This window comes from Sipha flava, unplaced genomic scaffold (genome assembly GCF_003268045.1).
Source record: "Sipha flava isolate LNK unplaced genomic scaffold, YSA_version1 207_pilon_pilon, whole genome shotgun sequence".
Lineage (NCBI taxonomy): Eukaryota > Metazoa > Arthropoda > Insecta > Hemiptera > Aphididae > Sipha > Sipha flava.
In genome coordinates this window covers 393708-413099 of record NW_020272813.1, presented here as the reverse complement: position 1 = coordinate 413099, position 19392 = coordinate 393708, and the positions used below count along the sequence as shown (strand labels likewise).

General features: G+C 35.4%; 1 protein-coding gene and 1 pseudogene across 2 annotated transcripts in view; both read left to right on the top strand.

Moving 5' to 3' along the window:
• The window catches only part of LOC112682567 (reversion-inducing cysteine-rich protein with Kazal motifs), a 56949-nt gene extending 37957 nt beyond the window's left edge, over positions 1-18992 (top strand). For both annotated transcript variants that reach the window (XM_025553198.1, XM_025553197.1), the window contains 12 exons: positions 742-783; positions 2017-2177; positions 6505-6739; positions 7435-7571; positions 8795-9053; positions 9609-9885; positions 12951-13414; positions 14554-14758; positions 14847-15004; positions 15398-15525; positions 15612-15874; positions 18416-18992. In XM_025553198.1, the coding sequence (XP_025408983.1) occupies positions 765-783; positions 2017-2177; positions 6505-6739; positions 7435-7571; positions 8795-9053; positions 9609-9885; positions 12951-13414; positions 14554-14758; positions 14847-15004; positions 15398-15525; positions 15612-15874; positions 18416-18827 (2718 nt within the window). In that variant the 5' untranslated portion in view covers positions 742-764 and the 3' untranslated portion in view covers positions 18828-18992. The remainder of the gene's footprint in view (positions 1-741; positions 784-2016; positions 2178-6504; positions 6740-7434; positions 7572-8794; positions 9054-9608; positions 9886-12950; positions 13415-14553; positions 14759-14846; positions 15005-15397; positions 15526-15611; positions 15875-18415) is intronic.
• LOC112682568 lies at positions 9896-12927 on the top strand (annotated as a pseudogene).
• Positions 18993-19392: the final 400 nt, after the last annotated feature.

The following is a 19392-nucleotide window of genomic DNA, read 5'->3' as shown; positions in this document are numbered from 1 at the left end:
AGTCGTATTGTGTTCAATTAAAAAACTGTAAAAATAAAACAAAGAGGGATATTATATTAAATGATTTGGTAATATATTTTGACGTAGGTTACCTGATCTTTTATTTTGATTTCGGTTAAACCATTGTGTCCTTTCCCTGTAGACCCTTAAAAAAATTCCCGAAAATAGTCGCTACGCAGGATTACCGATGAATCTGCCTCCGTTCGGACATCTGTTATTTATTTTCGTCGTAACCCTACCTAAGGTACTACCGGGATAATGTACATACCACCACGCACTCTCCCTCTCACTCTCTCTTTCTCTAACACACACATACACACATATACACACAAATATGTACATGCTCCTACCTGAAGATACCTATCACGGTTCGCCACTTTTCGAATCGTTTAAACATTTATAATAATATTATCGTTTTATAACTAAAAGGACACTGTCGGCGCATACCTATATATTATTCTTATCCTCTACGCTGTTGTTCGACCTCGATTGCAATAACTGTATGCTACCCCTCAAGCCTGTTTCGTTTTTCCTTGAACATGGCACGATTTAAAAACACGCACAATACCCAGTACCATAGTGATTGTTAATATTAAATTTACCGGACAACGGGCCCATGGGTAGACATTTTATTGATCGGTATTATTCTTTTGGTCGGCCACCACGGGTGCTAGCTGTTGATGCTTGAAATTTAACACGTAATGTACGAGCATATTTTAAATTTTTATCTTTTCTGTTCACATGTCCGGAATGTCGAGTGGTGTATGTCGTCTTCGGCTCACGGTAAGTCGAACGTAGCAAATATAATGAGTGTGAGCATGGACAATACCGTAGTAGATATTATTATGTATGCTGTACACCCTTAAACGTCGTTATCATTGCGTGTACTTGTGTATATATCTATGTTTAATTAAGCCGACGGTCGTGTGCGATTTTTTTTTAACCGCACGCGGCTGAGTTTCGTTAATTAAACGCGGCGACGATGATGGTAATGGACATCGCGGTGACCGGATACTTAGGAGGGGGGGATAGTAAGGTTTCTCGATATTAATGATGCGTTAACTCTGCCGATGATAAATTCCCCAGGGCTTCTTTTAGAACTATATCTGGAGGGTATATATGAACTTTCACGGGTCTACTTCAGCACTATCAGAAGATTATATTATGTAAACTGTTCCGTATCTACAATAACTTCACTATTACATTATAATTGGCTAGATATTAATAAAATAAATTAAATCACTAGTTAACTTGAATTTGTATTTTAATTTATTACAATAAACTATATGAAATCAAAAATGTTAAAAACGTAAAATATCTATTTTTTTGCTTGTGTCTACAATCCATTATTATTAGATACCTTTTTTTTTTTTTTTTTTTGTGATATTACTTTATTAGTACTCAACTATTGCAATAACTCGACTATTATAATGTAGGTACAAATGATGTTGTTGCGAAAAGGGAAGAGTTAATATCTACACTTCAGGTAAGGCTGAAGAACTAACTAACCTAACCTTAAAACGTTAACCATCGGGAGAGTTTACGAGGTGTTAAAATAGGGGAGTTTACTCTATAACCATTAGGAGCTTATTAATACTCCTTGGGGATCTTATCTAACGTGGTGTCCTGTTTACGGGGTAAGGAAGTATAATAAAAATCAATTATCTTCCGAGGATTTATTTTAATTGTTATTCCTCTTCCCATTAAATCATTACCATGATTTTTCGAGGTATGCGAGAAGAATTGCGTAAACAAGTCACCAATAGATCGGAAGCAATTAAAACTATTTCTAACCGTCTATGTATGCGACATACAAATATACTTAATATACATGGGAAAAGTACGTAAAGTAGTAATACTCCAGTAAATCATAGTTTTTTAAAAACATTAAACGTTGTTTAACGTGTTTTTATCTTATACCAGTTTTTACTATGTGACGATAATTAAATATACTATAAACATACCTATTTTAATTCACTACATAATACCTATAAATTTACGATCTTATGTTTACAGATACGGAGATAAAGTGGCTGGACGCGGCTAGGAAGTGTTGTGACGTGGCCAAGTCAGACGGCTGCCAGTTGTCCTGCTTGGATAAGAACTCCGGATCCCGGTCGATTCACAGGGACTGCCAGAATGAGTCAGAGTTTTTCTCCTGTCTCCAACACAAACAGGTAAGCACCGTTTCGTACATTCTACGTAGGGACTGGAAGTTGGTGTACTTGTAACTTTTTTCTCCCCAATGTTGCTATGTAAGTTTTAAAATCGTTTAACGCCAGTATGAATTAAAATCTAAAAATATTTTTAATGAAACTTTCTGTTATTGTTGGAATTTTTTCAATTTGACTGCAATTTTGTTGTTTGAAATTATTACTTATATTGATGTATTGATAAATCGCCGCGCCATTATGCAGCATGGTTTGGGTCGCCATATTTTGTAAACAAGAACTTGAAAATTTGATTTATTTATTTGATAGCTGACGTTTTAAACGTATCGTGTCCCGGAAACGAATGTGTACTTGACATATTGTGCTAAGAATATCGAGGAATCTGAAACCCTCAAATTCGTTGCTTTGTTCCCGATTGTCGGTGGATGTGTTTCGTTTAAAAATAATATTATTATCGTTGAACTAATAACGTAAACTATCTTATCATCAAAAATTTGACTATTTTATCCGGAACAATAACATATATGCACCAATATTTTTAATCCTATATAGTTCTGGTTAACTCAACAGAACCTGTAAAGAGCTAAAAAAGTATAACATTTCGAGACATTAGAAACGCTGAAATATTTTACTTACAAAGTAACAAAGTTACAATACTAATAAAATATTCGCGTAATAATCAACCACTTTTTCACGTTTTCTATTTCTGATGAACCAACTGACTTTTTTAATTAATCGATAATAAAACCTAGGATTTTTGACTCGATTATCATTAACTTTAAATAACATTAACAAATTCTGCTTAAAAATACATTATGACACTTGGAATTTAGGTGGTTAGAGTAGTTTGAAAAAAAAATTACATTATAGGACGAAAGTATTGCATAGTTCAAACGATTTTAAGAAGTTGGCACTCGATCATAATTCGAGTTCTATTATAGTAGTCAACTAAATACCACGAAAAAATTAATTATCTATGTTCTTCCGTTATTTAATCGATTATTTAAAACTCTGACCATTTTAATTTAGGATTTATTTCGTGTTGTACATTTTTTCTCCTCTAGATATTGATTATTACCTGCGAACAACGACGTATTTAGAAATTCCTTATGAGAGAGAGGGGGGCACGAACAAAAAGTTCAAAGTATACATAGTTATAACTTTTCCATCTCAAAAAACTGTTGTTATTCATAACCAAACAATCAAAATACAAGTGTTTGATAGAAACATAACATTTTATTACATAAATTTATAATAAAACATATTTTTAAATATAATTTTTGTAATTATAATAACTGAAGACGTCTGGAGTGTTTATTAGCATATGCTTCAACTACTTCTTCAGGTTTTATAATTATTTCACGGTGTATATTAAAGCAATGCTAATCCCTTTAATCGATGGTATCAAATTATCATGATATATAAATATTCCAATATTCCACCGTGTGACCGTGCGTGAAAAATAAGAAGATCTACAAAAATAAATAAAGTATAAAATACGGTGAATGGGGGGGGCACAGGTCCCATGGACCCACCCCTTAAATACGCCTCTGCCTGCGAGATCCGTGATATCACGAGTATATACTCGTAGGTTTGACATATTTATTGCAATATTGTATGGATCAAATACTGATAAAATATTTGACTAACACAAATCACGCATGCAGCTGCGTGTAGTATGTCTTAAAAGTCACCCGAATTTATGTTGTGTTTTTGCAATTAAAACGTTACGGGTAAATCGGATGAAAAAATCATATGTATCCGAAAGTGATATTTATCCTGCCACGACGCAGCGATCACGTTTTGCGACCAGCTCACCAAGCCTGGAAAATAAAAAATATTATATCAGTGTCTGCCCGTCAGCCGTGTACAATTTATGTGCTGCTCGAGTTTTTTTATCCACCATAAACATATCCGTTCGGCAATGAAATCGTGTCGTCCGACGGTATCGTATTCCCCGGAATGTATTATGGAAACATAAATAAGTGTCCCTTATTTTATATCGTAGAGCCGTGTAGGTACTTGGACGAGAATATAGTATCAATTTTTAAACTTTGAACAAAAATGGTATTTATTCTGCAAATGTGATCTTATGTTTGCAAACAACGTTTTTATGCGATAAAAGTAGACATAATGTTGCACTATTATGTTTTAAAAAAAATTTGTCAGCCTTCAAAAAAAAAAAAAAACGTAAAATATGCTATAAAAGTTTTCTTGGAACAAATAAAATAATCATTAATTTATCATATAATTTTTTCAGATTTTTAATAGTATTCTAAAATGTAAATGTATATATTTTTTTTTACTACTAGGTGATCGTATCGTTTGTAACAATTTCAATATTTAAATATTATTTATTTAATTGGTTATGATAGACGTCGAAATATTCAATTTTATTAAAATTTTACCTTAAATCCATTAATTTTTCATAATTTTTTATCATAATTTTTTGGATTTTTTTAAAATATTATATACATATACTACACTATACACCGTGTAAAAAATTTAAAATATTTTTATTCATTTTGCATTAGGTTTTTAGAGGAATAATTATGGCTTTGGAAATTTTCATTCGTATACTACTTGTTTCTTTTGCAGAAAAACATATTCTAAAAAATCATTGAATAGTTAAAAATAAATAAATAAATAGTTTGAAAGTACAATTTAATCATGTTTGTAAGGATAACACTATGACATTCGAGTGAATTACGGTTGTAAATATATTATATTGTCATATTTGTGTCAAAATAACCTCAGCATTTTAACGGGATTTTTATTTTAGTACGCAGCGCGGCCCCAAGCGCATCTGAATTATCACACATGGTTCATTACGTCGTTAAAGATACATTTTTATACAGAGTGGATAAATCGATTTATTACGGACTAATAATATTTCTTTTCAATTTCTTATTTAACATGTTGAAGACCTTGTCCATCTGTGTTAATAATTATTGGACTGCCTTTGCATGAATTACAATAATATTTTTAGATCGATATCATGTAAATAGCTGATAGATAGAATAGAGATTGTGCGTGTTGGCGGTTGATACGATGACCGTCGAAACGTTAAAGTCGAGTGAGTTTGTATTTTACTAATTATTATTTGTACATTTTAAAAAAAAATCAAATGCGTCTTGTTGTAATCACTGGAATAATATTATAGTGGATTGCTTACGCGGTAAAGTCGTGCAATTAATTCAGAGTAACCATGTGACGCGAGCATAGGTTTTAAGAGACCAAAATAATATGAATTAGGAATTTATAATATTTATTTATTTTTACGTATCTGTAATCCCGTCGGTATTTTTATACGTTTTATAGTCTTTACGTTGAGTCTAATGGATTAATAACGAAATTATCGTAATTGGACGTGAAAATAAAAAAAACAATCGTTATAATATATTAATACGACGTACAGTTGACACAACGCACATCGTACTAACTTACTATTTCTAAGACAAAGATGACAGCGTGACTGCCGTATAATAATAGCTATGTTCATTGTCGAATAGTAAGCCATTAAAACAACGCACGTATAGTAGAACGATGTGGTATAAGCTTTTAACTTTAAACAGTTGACGCGTGCCTCAGAACGTTTCGAAAATAGTAACCCTGCGTGAACTACACGCATATTTATATTTATTTTATTTTATCACTCCAAACGGACGAATCCTTAGTAATATTTACAATATGCATTGGTACCATATGTTAAATTAGATGTTGATTTAAAATATTACTCATTGAGAATATATTATGTTATAAAGTAATCACAATAAAATAACCGTTTGTGTATAATAAATAAATAGTATTACTTTGTTTATGAGTATAACTGCACAGCTATCGGAGGCGTATAAAATGTTAAAAATAAACAGACAATGATTCACTTATTTCTAAGATTCCGGTTTTTAGAGTTATACTGTACTACACTGTACTTGGTGTATGTATTCAATATGGAAATATTAATACCTTATAATTGTGGCGATATCCTCGGAGTACTGTAACTGGTTGATTTCCGAGTTGTTTTAGGGCTCATCCATTTTTAAATGGTGCATGACTTTAGAACCATCCTATAGTGCCAACCTGGAATCGACGTAGGATTTTCACGTGTCTAAATTTCGAAATATGCAAAGGACTCGAACAAGACATTAGATATTATTAGAATACAATAAGATTTGTATATTTGTACACGTACAAGTATGTACGAGTAAATGGGCGTATCCGTGGACATTTGTCAAACGATCGTCCTCGTACGACACACACACATAAGCTTATATTATATATAAATAACCACTTAACGTTGTAAATAACTCATCTTTTTTTTTGGTTTTTATAGGTCAAAGATACGTGTTGCGGCGGTAAAACGGATGAGGTGCAATGTCAGATTGCATGCGAGAAATTCCTAGCCAACACACCGTCCATTAATCAACACGTAGCCAATCAAGAAATCTTCGACCTGTGTTCGGCTGAACGGGATCGGCGCGGTACACGTTCTGCAGCGACCGGTGCTGCTGCTACGCACCTTTGTTCGCGCAACACGACTTCCACGCGACCGTCGGACGGACACAAATGTAAGCGTATTTGACGTACAGTCAGTCTCGCACCATTTCCCACCGTGTGTCCCTGAGTAGTTTGGTTAGGTTCTAGATATATGAAACGGTTTTGCGAGGTCGTTGTTCCGTCCGTCCCGGGCTTTTGAGTTGAAGTAAAAATTAAACGCTCAAAAGTCGATACTTTCCCGACACAACAGCCCTATTAGATTGCTGGTACTATTCAGTAGTTCAGTAGGTATTTCCACGCATCACTTTTCATCCTTGTAAAGAGTTCGAAACACGGGATGCATTAGTACAGCGATTCCCAAAGTGTGTTCCGTGGAACCTAAAGGTTCTGTGGGACAATCTTAGGGGTTCCGCAAGATGTACGTGAATATCAAGGGTAGTAATTGCAATAAACAGTAATCAACTACCAGTATCTTTAAAATGTTTTTTCGAGAATTAATTTTTCAATAAATAATTGAATTAAAGTTGGAATTAGAGGCTTAAGGGTTCCACTTCGCATTAACTATTTCCAAAGAGTTCTATGTTCCTAAAAATTTAGGAATCGCTGCATCAGTATACTCATATACTCTTAAAGTTCAAAATCTACGGTGCACAAGTAAAAACTACTACGGGCTTCGTTTTAAAATTCCCAATGTCATACCACGAACTATGACCATATTTATACTGTGATAATGGTTTGTAACTTTTCCACCTTTCTCTTTTATTAGACTTGCACTGTTGTAAGTTGGCCTCTGATGCACAATGCAAAGAAGCCTGTCAGGACAGTCTACGGAAAGAGTTCGACTCTGACATGGAAGCTATGGACAACTTGGAGAGCAGAGGATGTGGATCACCGTCGCTTTATGTAAGTTCTTTCATGAACCATCAGTTTTTGACTTATTATCGAAAAAACTATTTTTTTTTTTTTTCATAGTAAACTCGTCATTATAATAGAGATTTATTTTTTTCCAGCGGTCACCGCCAAGATATTTTTTTTATACACGTTATTGTTACATATCGACTATAAGCAAAAATTACTTATAGTGTTTAATTTCATATCTACATTTATTTATTCAATTTTTATAAATAAAATATTGGCAAACAATTAATTTTTAATTAAAGTGTCATTCTCTCTAAATAAATTAGTTTGATTTGCATGTTACAGTGAGAAAATAACGAATTGCGATTCGATTTCAACAATCGATCTTTAATATTTAATTTTTTTTAGCTTAGTATGTATAACTAATAATATCGACATTGAGTGCGTTGATGAAAGTTAACTCAATTAATTATATCTTCAATAATATAGCTGAAACAATGAGGTGAAAAAATTGAATTTCGTAATACCAATAGAATTTTAAAAATGTTATCAAAGACGAAGCAATATAGTAGTTTTATCTGTGATGTAGTTCGTGTTGTTTGACGATTTTAAAAATTAAGCTAATGATATGAACGTGTCGTAAGCTAAATATACTTCTATCCCAATAACCTAATTAAATTAGGCGTGGAGTAATCTTTTGTTTAAAATAAATACCTGTCGATAAAGTATTCATTTATGTTCAAATTGTACTTTATGATTACATTGTGAAGTCATATAAATATATTTTAACTTAACATGCACTCTTACAGCTAAGAAAAACCTACTTATTTTTATTTTTGAGTAAATAGTAAATAATAAGTTTTTTTGGATTTAATAAAATACGAAGAAGAGTACATAATTTATGAATAATTCAAATTTGATAAAATGTGAATACATTATTACCTTATCCTTTATCTTAATATTCAATCTTAATGATATTCTTAAAAGTAACTTACTATCTACCGCCGTATGTGTTTCACGATAACATGCGCTTGTATTATGTGGTGTAGTCTACAGAATATAATTTGATAAAACATGTAGGTAGTAGTTATACCACCTATTTATCTACTTTAATGGACGGTGCATAACTAATTTTCTCGAGATTAAATGTAATATTAGCGTCATTCACATGTCACTAACTGTAAAATCAGATTGATCGTTAAAATAATATTTAGAGTACTAAGTAGTACTTAAGGTGTCAGATATTTTGATCGATAATTCCATTTCAGGACCAGTTTTGGCAATGTTTCTTACAAAGCGAAGGGGCGGAACAAAGAGACACGTCAGCAACAGCACCGATGTCGCAAATAGAGAAACTCGGCATGGATAGCGTAAAACTCCATTGTTGCGACAAGGCCACTTTGCCAGCGTGCCGAAAACTTTGTTTAAAAACATTCACGAATGAATGGTCTTCGTCATGGAATGACTTCAACTCTGAATGTTTGTCGCATCCTAACGAGGAACTTTTATTGAAATGTTTAGACGACGGTAAGCGCGCAATTATATACATTGTTTTTCTATGCATTATTTTTTGAGCAAGTGTCATCGTCCGCGTGGAAGTTAAAATGCATTATTACTTAACAGCGTAACACTCGAAAGCTTTGTAATGATCTCAAAACTATTCCGGAAAAAACACTCTCAAATGTACGATAAATTACATTTTATTTTTCCTAATCGATGAAACCATGACTGATAGTCCCATGTAAGCTAAGATAAATATTTTGTTACTGAAAAACCAGGTGGCTGTTTTTGTTTTTATATATTATTTTAAGTAACGTTTCTCGAGAATCTTTAAAATTGAAAAAAATTCCCTCATAAAACGAAAAGTTTTTAAAAAATCCTAAAATAATGTTTAAAAACAGGTAGTTTTTTGGAATAGTGTTTCGCATAAAATTAAATTTTTTTTTATAAATTTGGAGAGCATTGATCGAAATCTATAATCTTCGATTCGTCAGTTGTTGTTCTTGGCTCATGATTCGTATTAGTATAAAAAACAGCATTTGTACGGTTTTTGATATGACGTTTGATTTCAAATGTCAACAGTGGAAGAACCGTGTGACTTGAGCTGCGACGGTCTGAACTATTGCACGGCATTCAACAACCGACCCACGGAACTGTTCCGAAGCTGTTCGCCACAAACGGACGACGCGGCCCACTTCGACGTGATGCTGTGGCGTCGACGCGGCAACATAAACCTGTTCAATTACGAATTGCCGCTGAAAAACATCACCAAGTGCATGCCTGACAGCTGGAAAGCGGTCTCCTGCATTCTGCAGATACGACCGTGCACCAGGGAATCACACATCAACAAAATTTGTCGGTAAGTCCATTCGATAAACGTATAACTACTGCGTGTGTCAACTGCAATGGGTGTTCTGAAATCATGTACGCAAAAGAGCAAAAAACGTGTATTTGTATTGAATATGCCTGCAGGGATAACGGCGATTCAGTATGCATGCCAATTTAAATATAATTCATAATTGTTTACTTCACTTTCTAATGTAATAAGAAAAACATTGATTATAAAAGATAATTTGATGTTTCATCATTTTTTAAACGTAACAGTTACATATAGCTGATAATAATGTGTATGTTGTTCAATTATTTCATATTGACACGCGCGCTTAAGTGAATAATTCGTATATTTTTCTTTTTCACACTCATCTCTAGTCTATACTACTTGATCGATGACGAAATTTGCAGATATATGACCGTCTTAAAGAAGACGTTGAACGTTCTGCGACAAAAAAAAAATCTCAATTTATGTCAATGCGTTTTAATAGTAGTCGGATCGTGACTACAGTGTTGTATCGGTACGATAATACTATTATAATAATGCGGGGTGCGATCGCGTTGATTAGTATTCGGTGCGCGGAAATAGCACGGCAGACGTCTACTGTGATTCGCGACGTGTGTCGTCTCTTTCTCTCTCTTGCTCATACCGTGAAACGCCTCTTGATGTATAAAAAAACGAAACGGAATCACGCAACGATAAATAATAATTATAATTAAGAGAAGTTCTAACGAAAAGACGCGTCAGTCCGTTGCCAACTACTGCTGAACGGTCGTCCGTGCGTCGTCGATCGACGCGATTTTTATTTTTATTTAATTTTTTTTAGCGTTTTCCCGTCGATAATCTGTCCGTAATAAAATATCGTCGCTGGCCAATCGCCATGGATTAATATTATATTATGTGTATGTGTGTATGTTTATGTGTATGTGTGTGTGTGTGTGTGTGTGTGTTCGGAATCGCGTGAAGAATTTCGCAACGAAGGTTTAAAATAGCGTCGTGTTATATTGACAGCCGAACACGATAAATAGAAACAGAACATATATAAGTACTCCGTTTCGACGTACACACACGTTTGACAGTAAATAAAGAAAGAAAAAACGTGTCGGTTACATTTATTCTTCGGCCCGATTGTCGTTTGAAGTCCGACCGCGCCGACGTACGAAAACGATGTACGGCTTGTACACGACGTCGCTTTAGTAAAAAAAAACCGAATAGGATATATATTATACGCACGGGGGTAACGGTCCAATATGCGACCTACGAATGTTACTCGGCCTACCGATAAAATTGAGTTGATCTACAGATTTCTTTATCGTGGTTATTGTCGTTATGGACACTTTATTTTTATTTTTGTTCGATATTTGTTCAATATTTCGATATTTTTCTCCGATAGGTATTTACAATCATTAATAATGTCTTTACTGTCCTCAGTCAGTACAGTTCCAATTTCATTTGTATGTGGCGTGCACTCGTTTTGTGATTTTTTATTTGACTTTTATTTTGTGCGTGTGAATTTTTATGTGAATTTTTCTAATTCAACATGACATCTACTATTGGTCACCTATATAGGAACATTATTAGAGATGAAGTGGTAGGTGTTCAATATTTAAAAGACCGAGGGTTATTACTGGCCGATAATCCGATGACATGTATAAAGGTGAAAGACGGTGTTGTATGTAATGGCCAACTTGTGAAATATTTAAGAAGTAGTAAAAAACGAAATTCTGATGGCACTATGAAAAAAGTAGTAACATTACGATGTGCAAAACGGAGTTGCCAGACTTACTAATCGATTCGTAAAGATAGTGACTTTTTTACCTACACGGTCGTTGTAATAGTCAGCTATCGTTATGTGAAATAATGGAAATAGTTATTTCTGGTTCTGGGTCGATTCAGTTCCAAAAAATCAAGCTGTAAATTGGACTGGAAGAAGTAAAAGTACCATCATTGATTGGTATAATTTATGTAGAGATATACCAGTATATTATTTTTCAAAAAGAAAGAAAATGGGTGGTCCTGGTTGTACTGTTCAAATTGACGAATCCCTTTTTCAAGGTAAAAGGAAGTATAACCGTGGTCGATTACAGTGTGGGGACCATCAGCCATTAAGAGAAATAAATAATTCCAACAACGAAGATGAAATAGTACGTACAAATAAAAATTATGGCAATCGTATAGTAGGCCCATGAGTATTTGGAATTTGTTGGAAACGGCCAGACTTATTATTAGAACGGCGACTTTTTATAGTAGAAAAACGGGACCGAGAACTCTTTTACAAATTATTAAAAATGAAATAAAAACTGAAATGACAATTCATAGTGACCAATGGAGAGCGTACTCAACATTAAATCATCATGGTTATATTAATTTAACAGTTAACCATTTAGAATTTTTTATTGACCCGGAAACAAAAGTACACACTCAAGAAATTTAAGGCTTATGGAGAATTATGAAATCCAAATATGATATTAAAAAAAATGGGGCGTCTCCTTTACTATCTAGACAACTCTAAGATGAGTAGTGGAGATCGTGTCAAAATCCAAAAACTATTTTTGATGAATATTGACCGATATGAAAAATACGTTTCATAACAATACGGACTGAAACAATACATAGTTATTGACAACACTGAGAAGTGGACCTTTACCGCATGAGGTTATTTATTCAAACTATTAAAATGAGTAGTATTCTATATTATGGTGCATGTATGCAATCGTAATCCAAAAATAATCCATATTTATACGGTGTATAAATTACATTTTTTAAAAAACATTACAACGTTTCCAAACAACCTCGTTTCGACTAATGCTTAATATGAACAGCAACAATTAAGTGGTTTTTTGAACTTTTTATTTCTCTTATCATTTCTGACGCACAAAACATAATTCAAGCATTTTTTGAACAAAATTCGACATATTTTATAGGAATATTACATAATCTCTATCGATTCGTTTCCGCTTTCTTACTGTGAAAATTGACGATCGCGTGGCTCAATGAAGTTTTATTTAATTATTATTTAATTGTCTATCGTTTCCGTTGCATGGATATTTTTTATTATTCAATTAAAAATATTTTAAATACGTATCTTACAGGGATGATTGCCTGGAGTTGTTGAGCACGTGCATGGATTGGACGAACGTGGGACCGGGTCTGTCGGCCAACGCCCTTTGCGCGCGTCTGTCTGCCGACTCCGGTCCCTGCGTGCCGCTCAAGGCGTTCGCGGAGCATGCGACACCACCTCCGCAACAGCAGACCGCCGTGGCGCAGGTGACGACGCCGTGCAAGCGAAACCCGTGCGCGCCCGGCGAGGTGTGCTTAGTGAACCGCGGCTGCCGGATCGGGCACGCGTGCAAGCCGTACCGGTGCGTGGCCGGCTGTAAAGTGGGCGAGGTGTCGCACTACCTGGTGCCGGAGAACACGTACGCCAGCATACCCACGTTCAACGGGCAAAAGGGCTGCGTGAAGATCTGCCAGTGTACAAAGAAGGGCATCGACAAGTGTCAGCAGGTGCCCTGTTCGCAGTTGCAGTCCTGTTGGTTGATCGGCAAAACGATCGGTGAGTGTAATCCTTGTTACCATCACTCATTCTGGCTCGTTCGCTAACCCGATTTATTCAGACGAGCGCCTAAGGGTCTAAACCTTAAGCCCGTTAGACTCTAAGATAAAAATATGGTTTTTAAACGGTTCCTTTGTGTTTTATCAATACTTAATCAGGCAGTAAAATTAATTACTTATAACTAGAAAATAAATTAATAGTTTCAATAATACAGTTAATTATTTATCGTAAGTGAAAAAATGTATAATTGATCGATAAAGATAAAACTGAAACAAAATGTTTTGTTTCCATAATTGCTATTACCTTATTTGTGATAAATTATATTATTTGTTATTTCTTTAACCTCCCTTCACTAAATGTTTGAATACCATTGGTGAGAGGAATGAGGGACGACCAGATGGCGATACAATCGATAATGACGAACGAATTCAAATTTAATAACTTCTCTGGATTTAATGTCATAATAAGTCAATCATTATCGCGAAAACAATAATATTTTACGTTGATGAGACCTAGAATGTATATTTTAATAACACCTAAACCTATTAGGGACATTATATGATTCAACTAATTCAACGTGCCCGGGTATTTACCGTTGTAAGTTACTACATGTAAGCAGTGCCGTCGCAAGCTTTTGCGAGGCCTTAGGCAAAATCAGTATAATTTTCTTACATCCAGTACCGGATTTAGGAAATTTGAGGATCAGGGCTAATTAAAATGTAGCGTCCTTACGATGATGGATGTATGGATATATGTATGTTCATGACATTTTTTATTTTCCGTTAATTCAAGAGCGCCCTTATACTAACTGCGCCTAGGACAAGCATACTCACTTGCTCCTCCTAGATCCGACATTGCTTACATCTAAGTATATTTAACTATTCTAACTTGACAAAACTGTGGGCTCCCAAATTTATTTTAAGTGCGAGGCCCTAGGCAATTGCCTAAGTTGCCTGCTCGCTAACGACGGCACTGCATGTAAGTAATGCAACGGTAGCATTACATCACCGCTGTTGTCACTTGTACTTAATTAGAGGGATTGTTGGGGGTGGGCCGCGAGTTGCACGGCCTCTAATGAATTTATGCACACGATTATCGTCATGATGTCAAATGTCTTAGTATTTGTCTTGTACGTATAGATCATGGGTCCACGTTCGAGATGGACTGCAACACGTGCAACTGTTACGCCGGCGAGATCACCTGCACAAAAAAACACTGTGAATCCACCGCGGCCAGTGTGGGATCCCGGAACAGGCACACCGGACTTCCGTGTAACTGTGTCGCTCACCACGTACCCGTCTGCGGATTCAACGGCAACACTTACCCCAACTCGTGTCTGGCCAAGTGAGTGAAAAGAGCCGCCGCCCGCGTTAACTATACACTCAAACTAATGAGTCTTAATCCCTCTTCCCGTGCTTCTTTTCTTTTGCAGATGTGCTGGAATGTCGGATCTGGACCTCAAGTTTGGCACGTGTTGGAACGATGACCCCTGTGCAAGCGGCCACACTTGCCGATCAGACGAGAAATGTGTGCCCGCTCGTCAGGTGTGCTTGTCCATGTTGAAAAAGTCTTGCATCCAATACAAGTGTAGTAAGTGCACGACCATTTTCTATCCAAGCCAATAAGGTGGCATTTTTTGTTTTTTGATTAATTCGTTTCGTACAGCTGGTAAAAAACTGGCGTCTGAATTCGTGTTGTGATTTATGATTTTTTCGGATGCCATAATTGGTTTACCGTAGATTCAGACCTAAATTTTTTGTATTAGAGTAATGGTGTGGTGTTTAAATATCCTTCGCTTTCTATCTGCATCAGTTATACGTCGATTACGTACTCTGATACTAGATTAGCTGTGCAATTTTCCCCGTTTTCTACGGGTGAATTATTCTTTGCCGGACCGGAATATGTGCTCGTAGAGAACCCCATACACCGTGGTGCAGGTATGTCGGCCGATATTATTAACATGGTGACGTCGGTATTTTATAGTTTCGGAAAAGGACTCGTGCGAGGAGACTGCCAAGAGCCCGGTGTGCGACACGGACAACAGAGAGCACGCGAACTTGTGCTACCTGCTGCGAGCCGGCAAATCGTTGGCGTACAGCGGTCCCTGCTTGGTGAGTCCACGTGGCCGGAGAAAAGGGTTTTCCGACATGAACGCTACCGCTCGCATAATACTATAATGTATGTGCTTGTTCCGCAGGTGGGATGCAACGCAAGTGGCGGGCCCGTGTGCGGCGTGGACGGGAACACGTATCCGTCTGAGTGCGCGGCGTTCGCGGAATCGATGAGTGTCGACTACACGGGACCATGCGTGACGTCCGGCTTCATTGGGCGTAACGGTCGTCCGTACTGCGCCGGGGCCGGGGTCAGCTGCCCGGCGCTCGCCCAGGAAGAGTGCGTGGGCATCACACCTCCCGGAGCCTGTTGCGCCAAGTGCGCCGGAGCCCTGCGGATACTGTTCAGGTGGGTGCGCGCAAGTGTTCCATAATATCGGTCGAAGCCAGACAACTCTGCACGAATGACAAAACTATTACTACGTTAACCCACGCGTTGACTTGTAAGCAATGACATAGAAAGAATTGCCACCGCTCTCGGAACACCTAGAAAAAATGGCCTTTTTACCAATTGAAAATTTGATGTAACGATATTTTATTGAACCTTTAACTTTACAAATTTTTTTTATGCATACAATATATAAGTTAAGGTGTATGACTGCAGTAGGCGAATGTTGACAGTTACCGGTGTATGTTCACATTTACAAAAAATCGTAGTAAATGGTCTTAATGCGTTCATACATCGGTGATTTTTGACATTTATAATCAGTGTTTGGTAAATGTTGTCTACACTTGAAGCACGATGCATGTAAAAGGTATTTTTGTATTATTTTGTAGGATCGATAATACTTATGATTAGATTTAACGTTATCGTCCAGTCAAAATATGCATTCAAGACGTTTGGACGCCAGTAATGTTATCGCATGAGAAAATTCGATAATCAATTGTTTGCTAGATAATATAAAATAAATCCTCCTCAGTATTGTCGCGTATTCTAAACCAAGCACAACGCTTTAATAACAGTTTATAATATTATATTTGAATTAAAATTAATAATGGATAAAAATATGAAAGATATTTTTTATGAAAAATGTAATGTACTTTTATTAAAAAAAAGGAAAGATAATTGTTTTTATTTAAGCACTGAAAATATAATAAATATATAATTTAAGTTACAAATGCTAAACTAAAAAAAAAAATAAACAACGAAGTGATTACAGGCGATTTAATCGGTTTGACGTTGTGGATATTATGGATAATCATAAACTAATCGTCCCATTAATAAAAGTAGGTGAAACTGAAATTATTTACTATGTAAAGAACGAAGAATTACACGATATTATGCACGAAGCTTATATAAAAACTGGTCGTGGAGGGCGAAACTATATACATTGTCAGACATGTCAATATTCACTTAATAACTATTGCGCATGTCAAAAAATACTGATAAATGTCCGCATTGTGAGATATTTGAAATAATTGATAACATTCACCAAAATTATCGGTAAATGTCAACGTACACCGGTGACTGTAAACATTCTGCTATGCGATCATACACCTTAACATATACATATTTATTAGCTACTGTGACAGTGTACATTTTAAACTTTAAACATTTTTTTTCTCGTTTTAAGAGTGGTGAATTCATTGATAATTTCTTTGTATGAAAATTCCTACAAATAAATTCACTTGCGCTATTGTCATAATTTCGTCATTAAATTCTCACGTAATATGTACAATTAAACAAAATCTGTACATTTCAAAAAGTATAATGGAAACATTTCGTTTTGAGGATAGGATAAAAATACGACTTTCGAACAATTTTTCGTCCCTTTGCATACATGCTCCTGGCGTAGTCACCGTTTGTCATACCCTTGTTAAGCCACTGCTTATAAATCTCAAGTTAGGATTTAATGAGGTATTTTTTCTCGTAAGACGTATGCGCTTAAAAAACAGATTAATAATTTATGTTATTGCTGTTTCCAGAGAACCGAAATTTAAAGTTTTATATCGCATATTTTTGATTGAAATCAAATATTAATAAATAATAGGCAGCTTCATAAATTTTTAATCTTTAAACTTAACTGTGTTGATTTAATGGTAACGAGCATGGTAAAAAAAATGAATACTATTTAATATTGCAAATTCAAATAAAAATCTCCACGTATACATATTTTGTTTTTTTTATGACACATATTTTATGCATATTAATCAATATTCAAATATTTAATATTATTACAATGCATATTAATAAAATGTTCAGTGCTATAAAATCCTGACCTTGCTCTAATAGACGTACAAAGTATACGTCGTGTAAACCGTGTTAATCGCAAATATTTTTTTTAACCTGAACAAATAGATAAGTATTAAAATTCGGTGTCCGTGTAGTGGTTAAATATAGCATTTGATAGTTTTATTTAATTTTAATACACATACGTTTTGGTAAAAAATTAAAAAACAAATCTGTAAAATTTTACTGTGCTCAATTTTCGGAAGTATTTTAAAGCCTGACCATAAATAGATATATAATCCCGCGTGCTTCATGATTTTGAACATACTATTTTTCCAATACCGAAAAACGCTCTACAAAATAGATTTTAATATTAATAATGGGAGTTCCAATGTACCCCCAGGAAAGTGATTTGAGCATGGGCGCAACTAGAGCCTAAATATTGAGGGTGCTGAAATTGCTGAAAATAAAATTAAATGGTGTTTAACTGTAATTACTATAGATTATATAGATCTGAAAAAAACAGTAATGCTAAAAACCCTTTTGCACCCCCCTAGTTGCGCCTAAGGATTCGAGGGTCATATTTTTCTTGTCGGTTTCGCAATTCAATGTTATTGTAAACAACACACATCTCATCCGTGCAGCGGCTGGTTCGTTTCGGATGGAACACAATTACCGTGTATTATAAAGCTAAAACGATGTAATATCATTATTTTTTAGTCAAAAACAAGTGGACCGGGTGGTGCACACATTGAAAAAGCCCAGCGTGAACGCTCTGAGCATGAGGTCGGTACTCCGAGCGTTGGACAGACACGTGCACGTGGCCGAATGCGTGGTCCGCGGATACCTGACCATTTATCGAGATCTGCTGGTGCTCGTCGAGCCCACGGTTCGGAACCCGACCAGGCTTCAACTCGATGCTTGCCTGAGGGAGTCGGAAAAGCTGTCGACCATGGTGGAGTCGTCCAGTCCGCGGATCCTGACCGACCTCAGCCTCAGCACATTGATCTCGGCCAAGACCGTGCACGAGCTGATTACCAACAGCGCCGGCACTGCTTCCGCGGCAGTCTTTGGGTTGAGCCCGGCCGCAACCGTAACGCTGTCACTGGCTCTGGCACGGCTCGTGATCTAAACGACTGAATTTTTTTTTATTTTATTTCATTTTAACTCATCGATAAATGTTGTGTGTACCATATTGTATTTCTATCGTCCTCACGTATTGCTTTAACTATATATAATCTAGTGTTTAAGTCGATTATTTTATAGTTAATGTGTACATACCATTTTTATTATGATTTTATTTTAACGTTATTATAATACTATTGTTACTATACGATGACTGTGATAACAAAACAAAAAAAATCTTGTGTATAAGCCTATTTTATACATTGTTGATTATATTAAATAACATTTTTTTTATTTCGTACAATCGAGGTGGTTGTTGTTGATCCCTACACTTTTAACCCATCGGAGTATATCTCGAAGTTCAGTGGATTGAAACTCACTGCGATCTGGTCTTTATCTTACACCTTATGTTGCTGATCCGAACACGCCGTTGTGTATAATTTAAATTTTAGTTATAACAATAGAACCAAAGCTTATCCTAATCCTATCATAACACGTATGATCACTTTACATAAAATTTCGTTTTAATTAACTTGTTAATGAATTTGTCAACTTGATTAGCAATAATTATT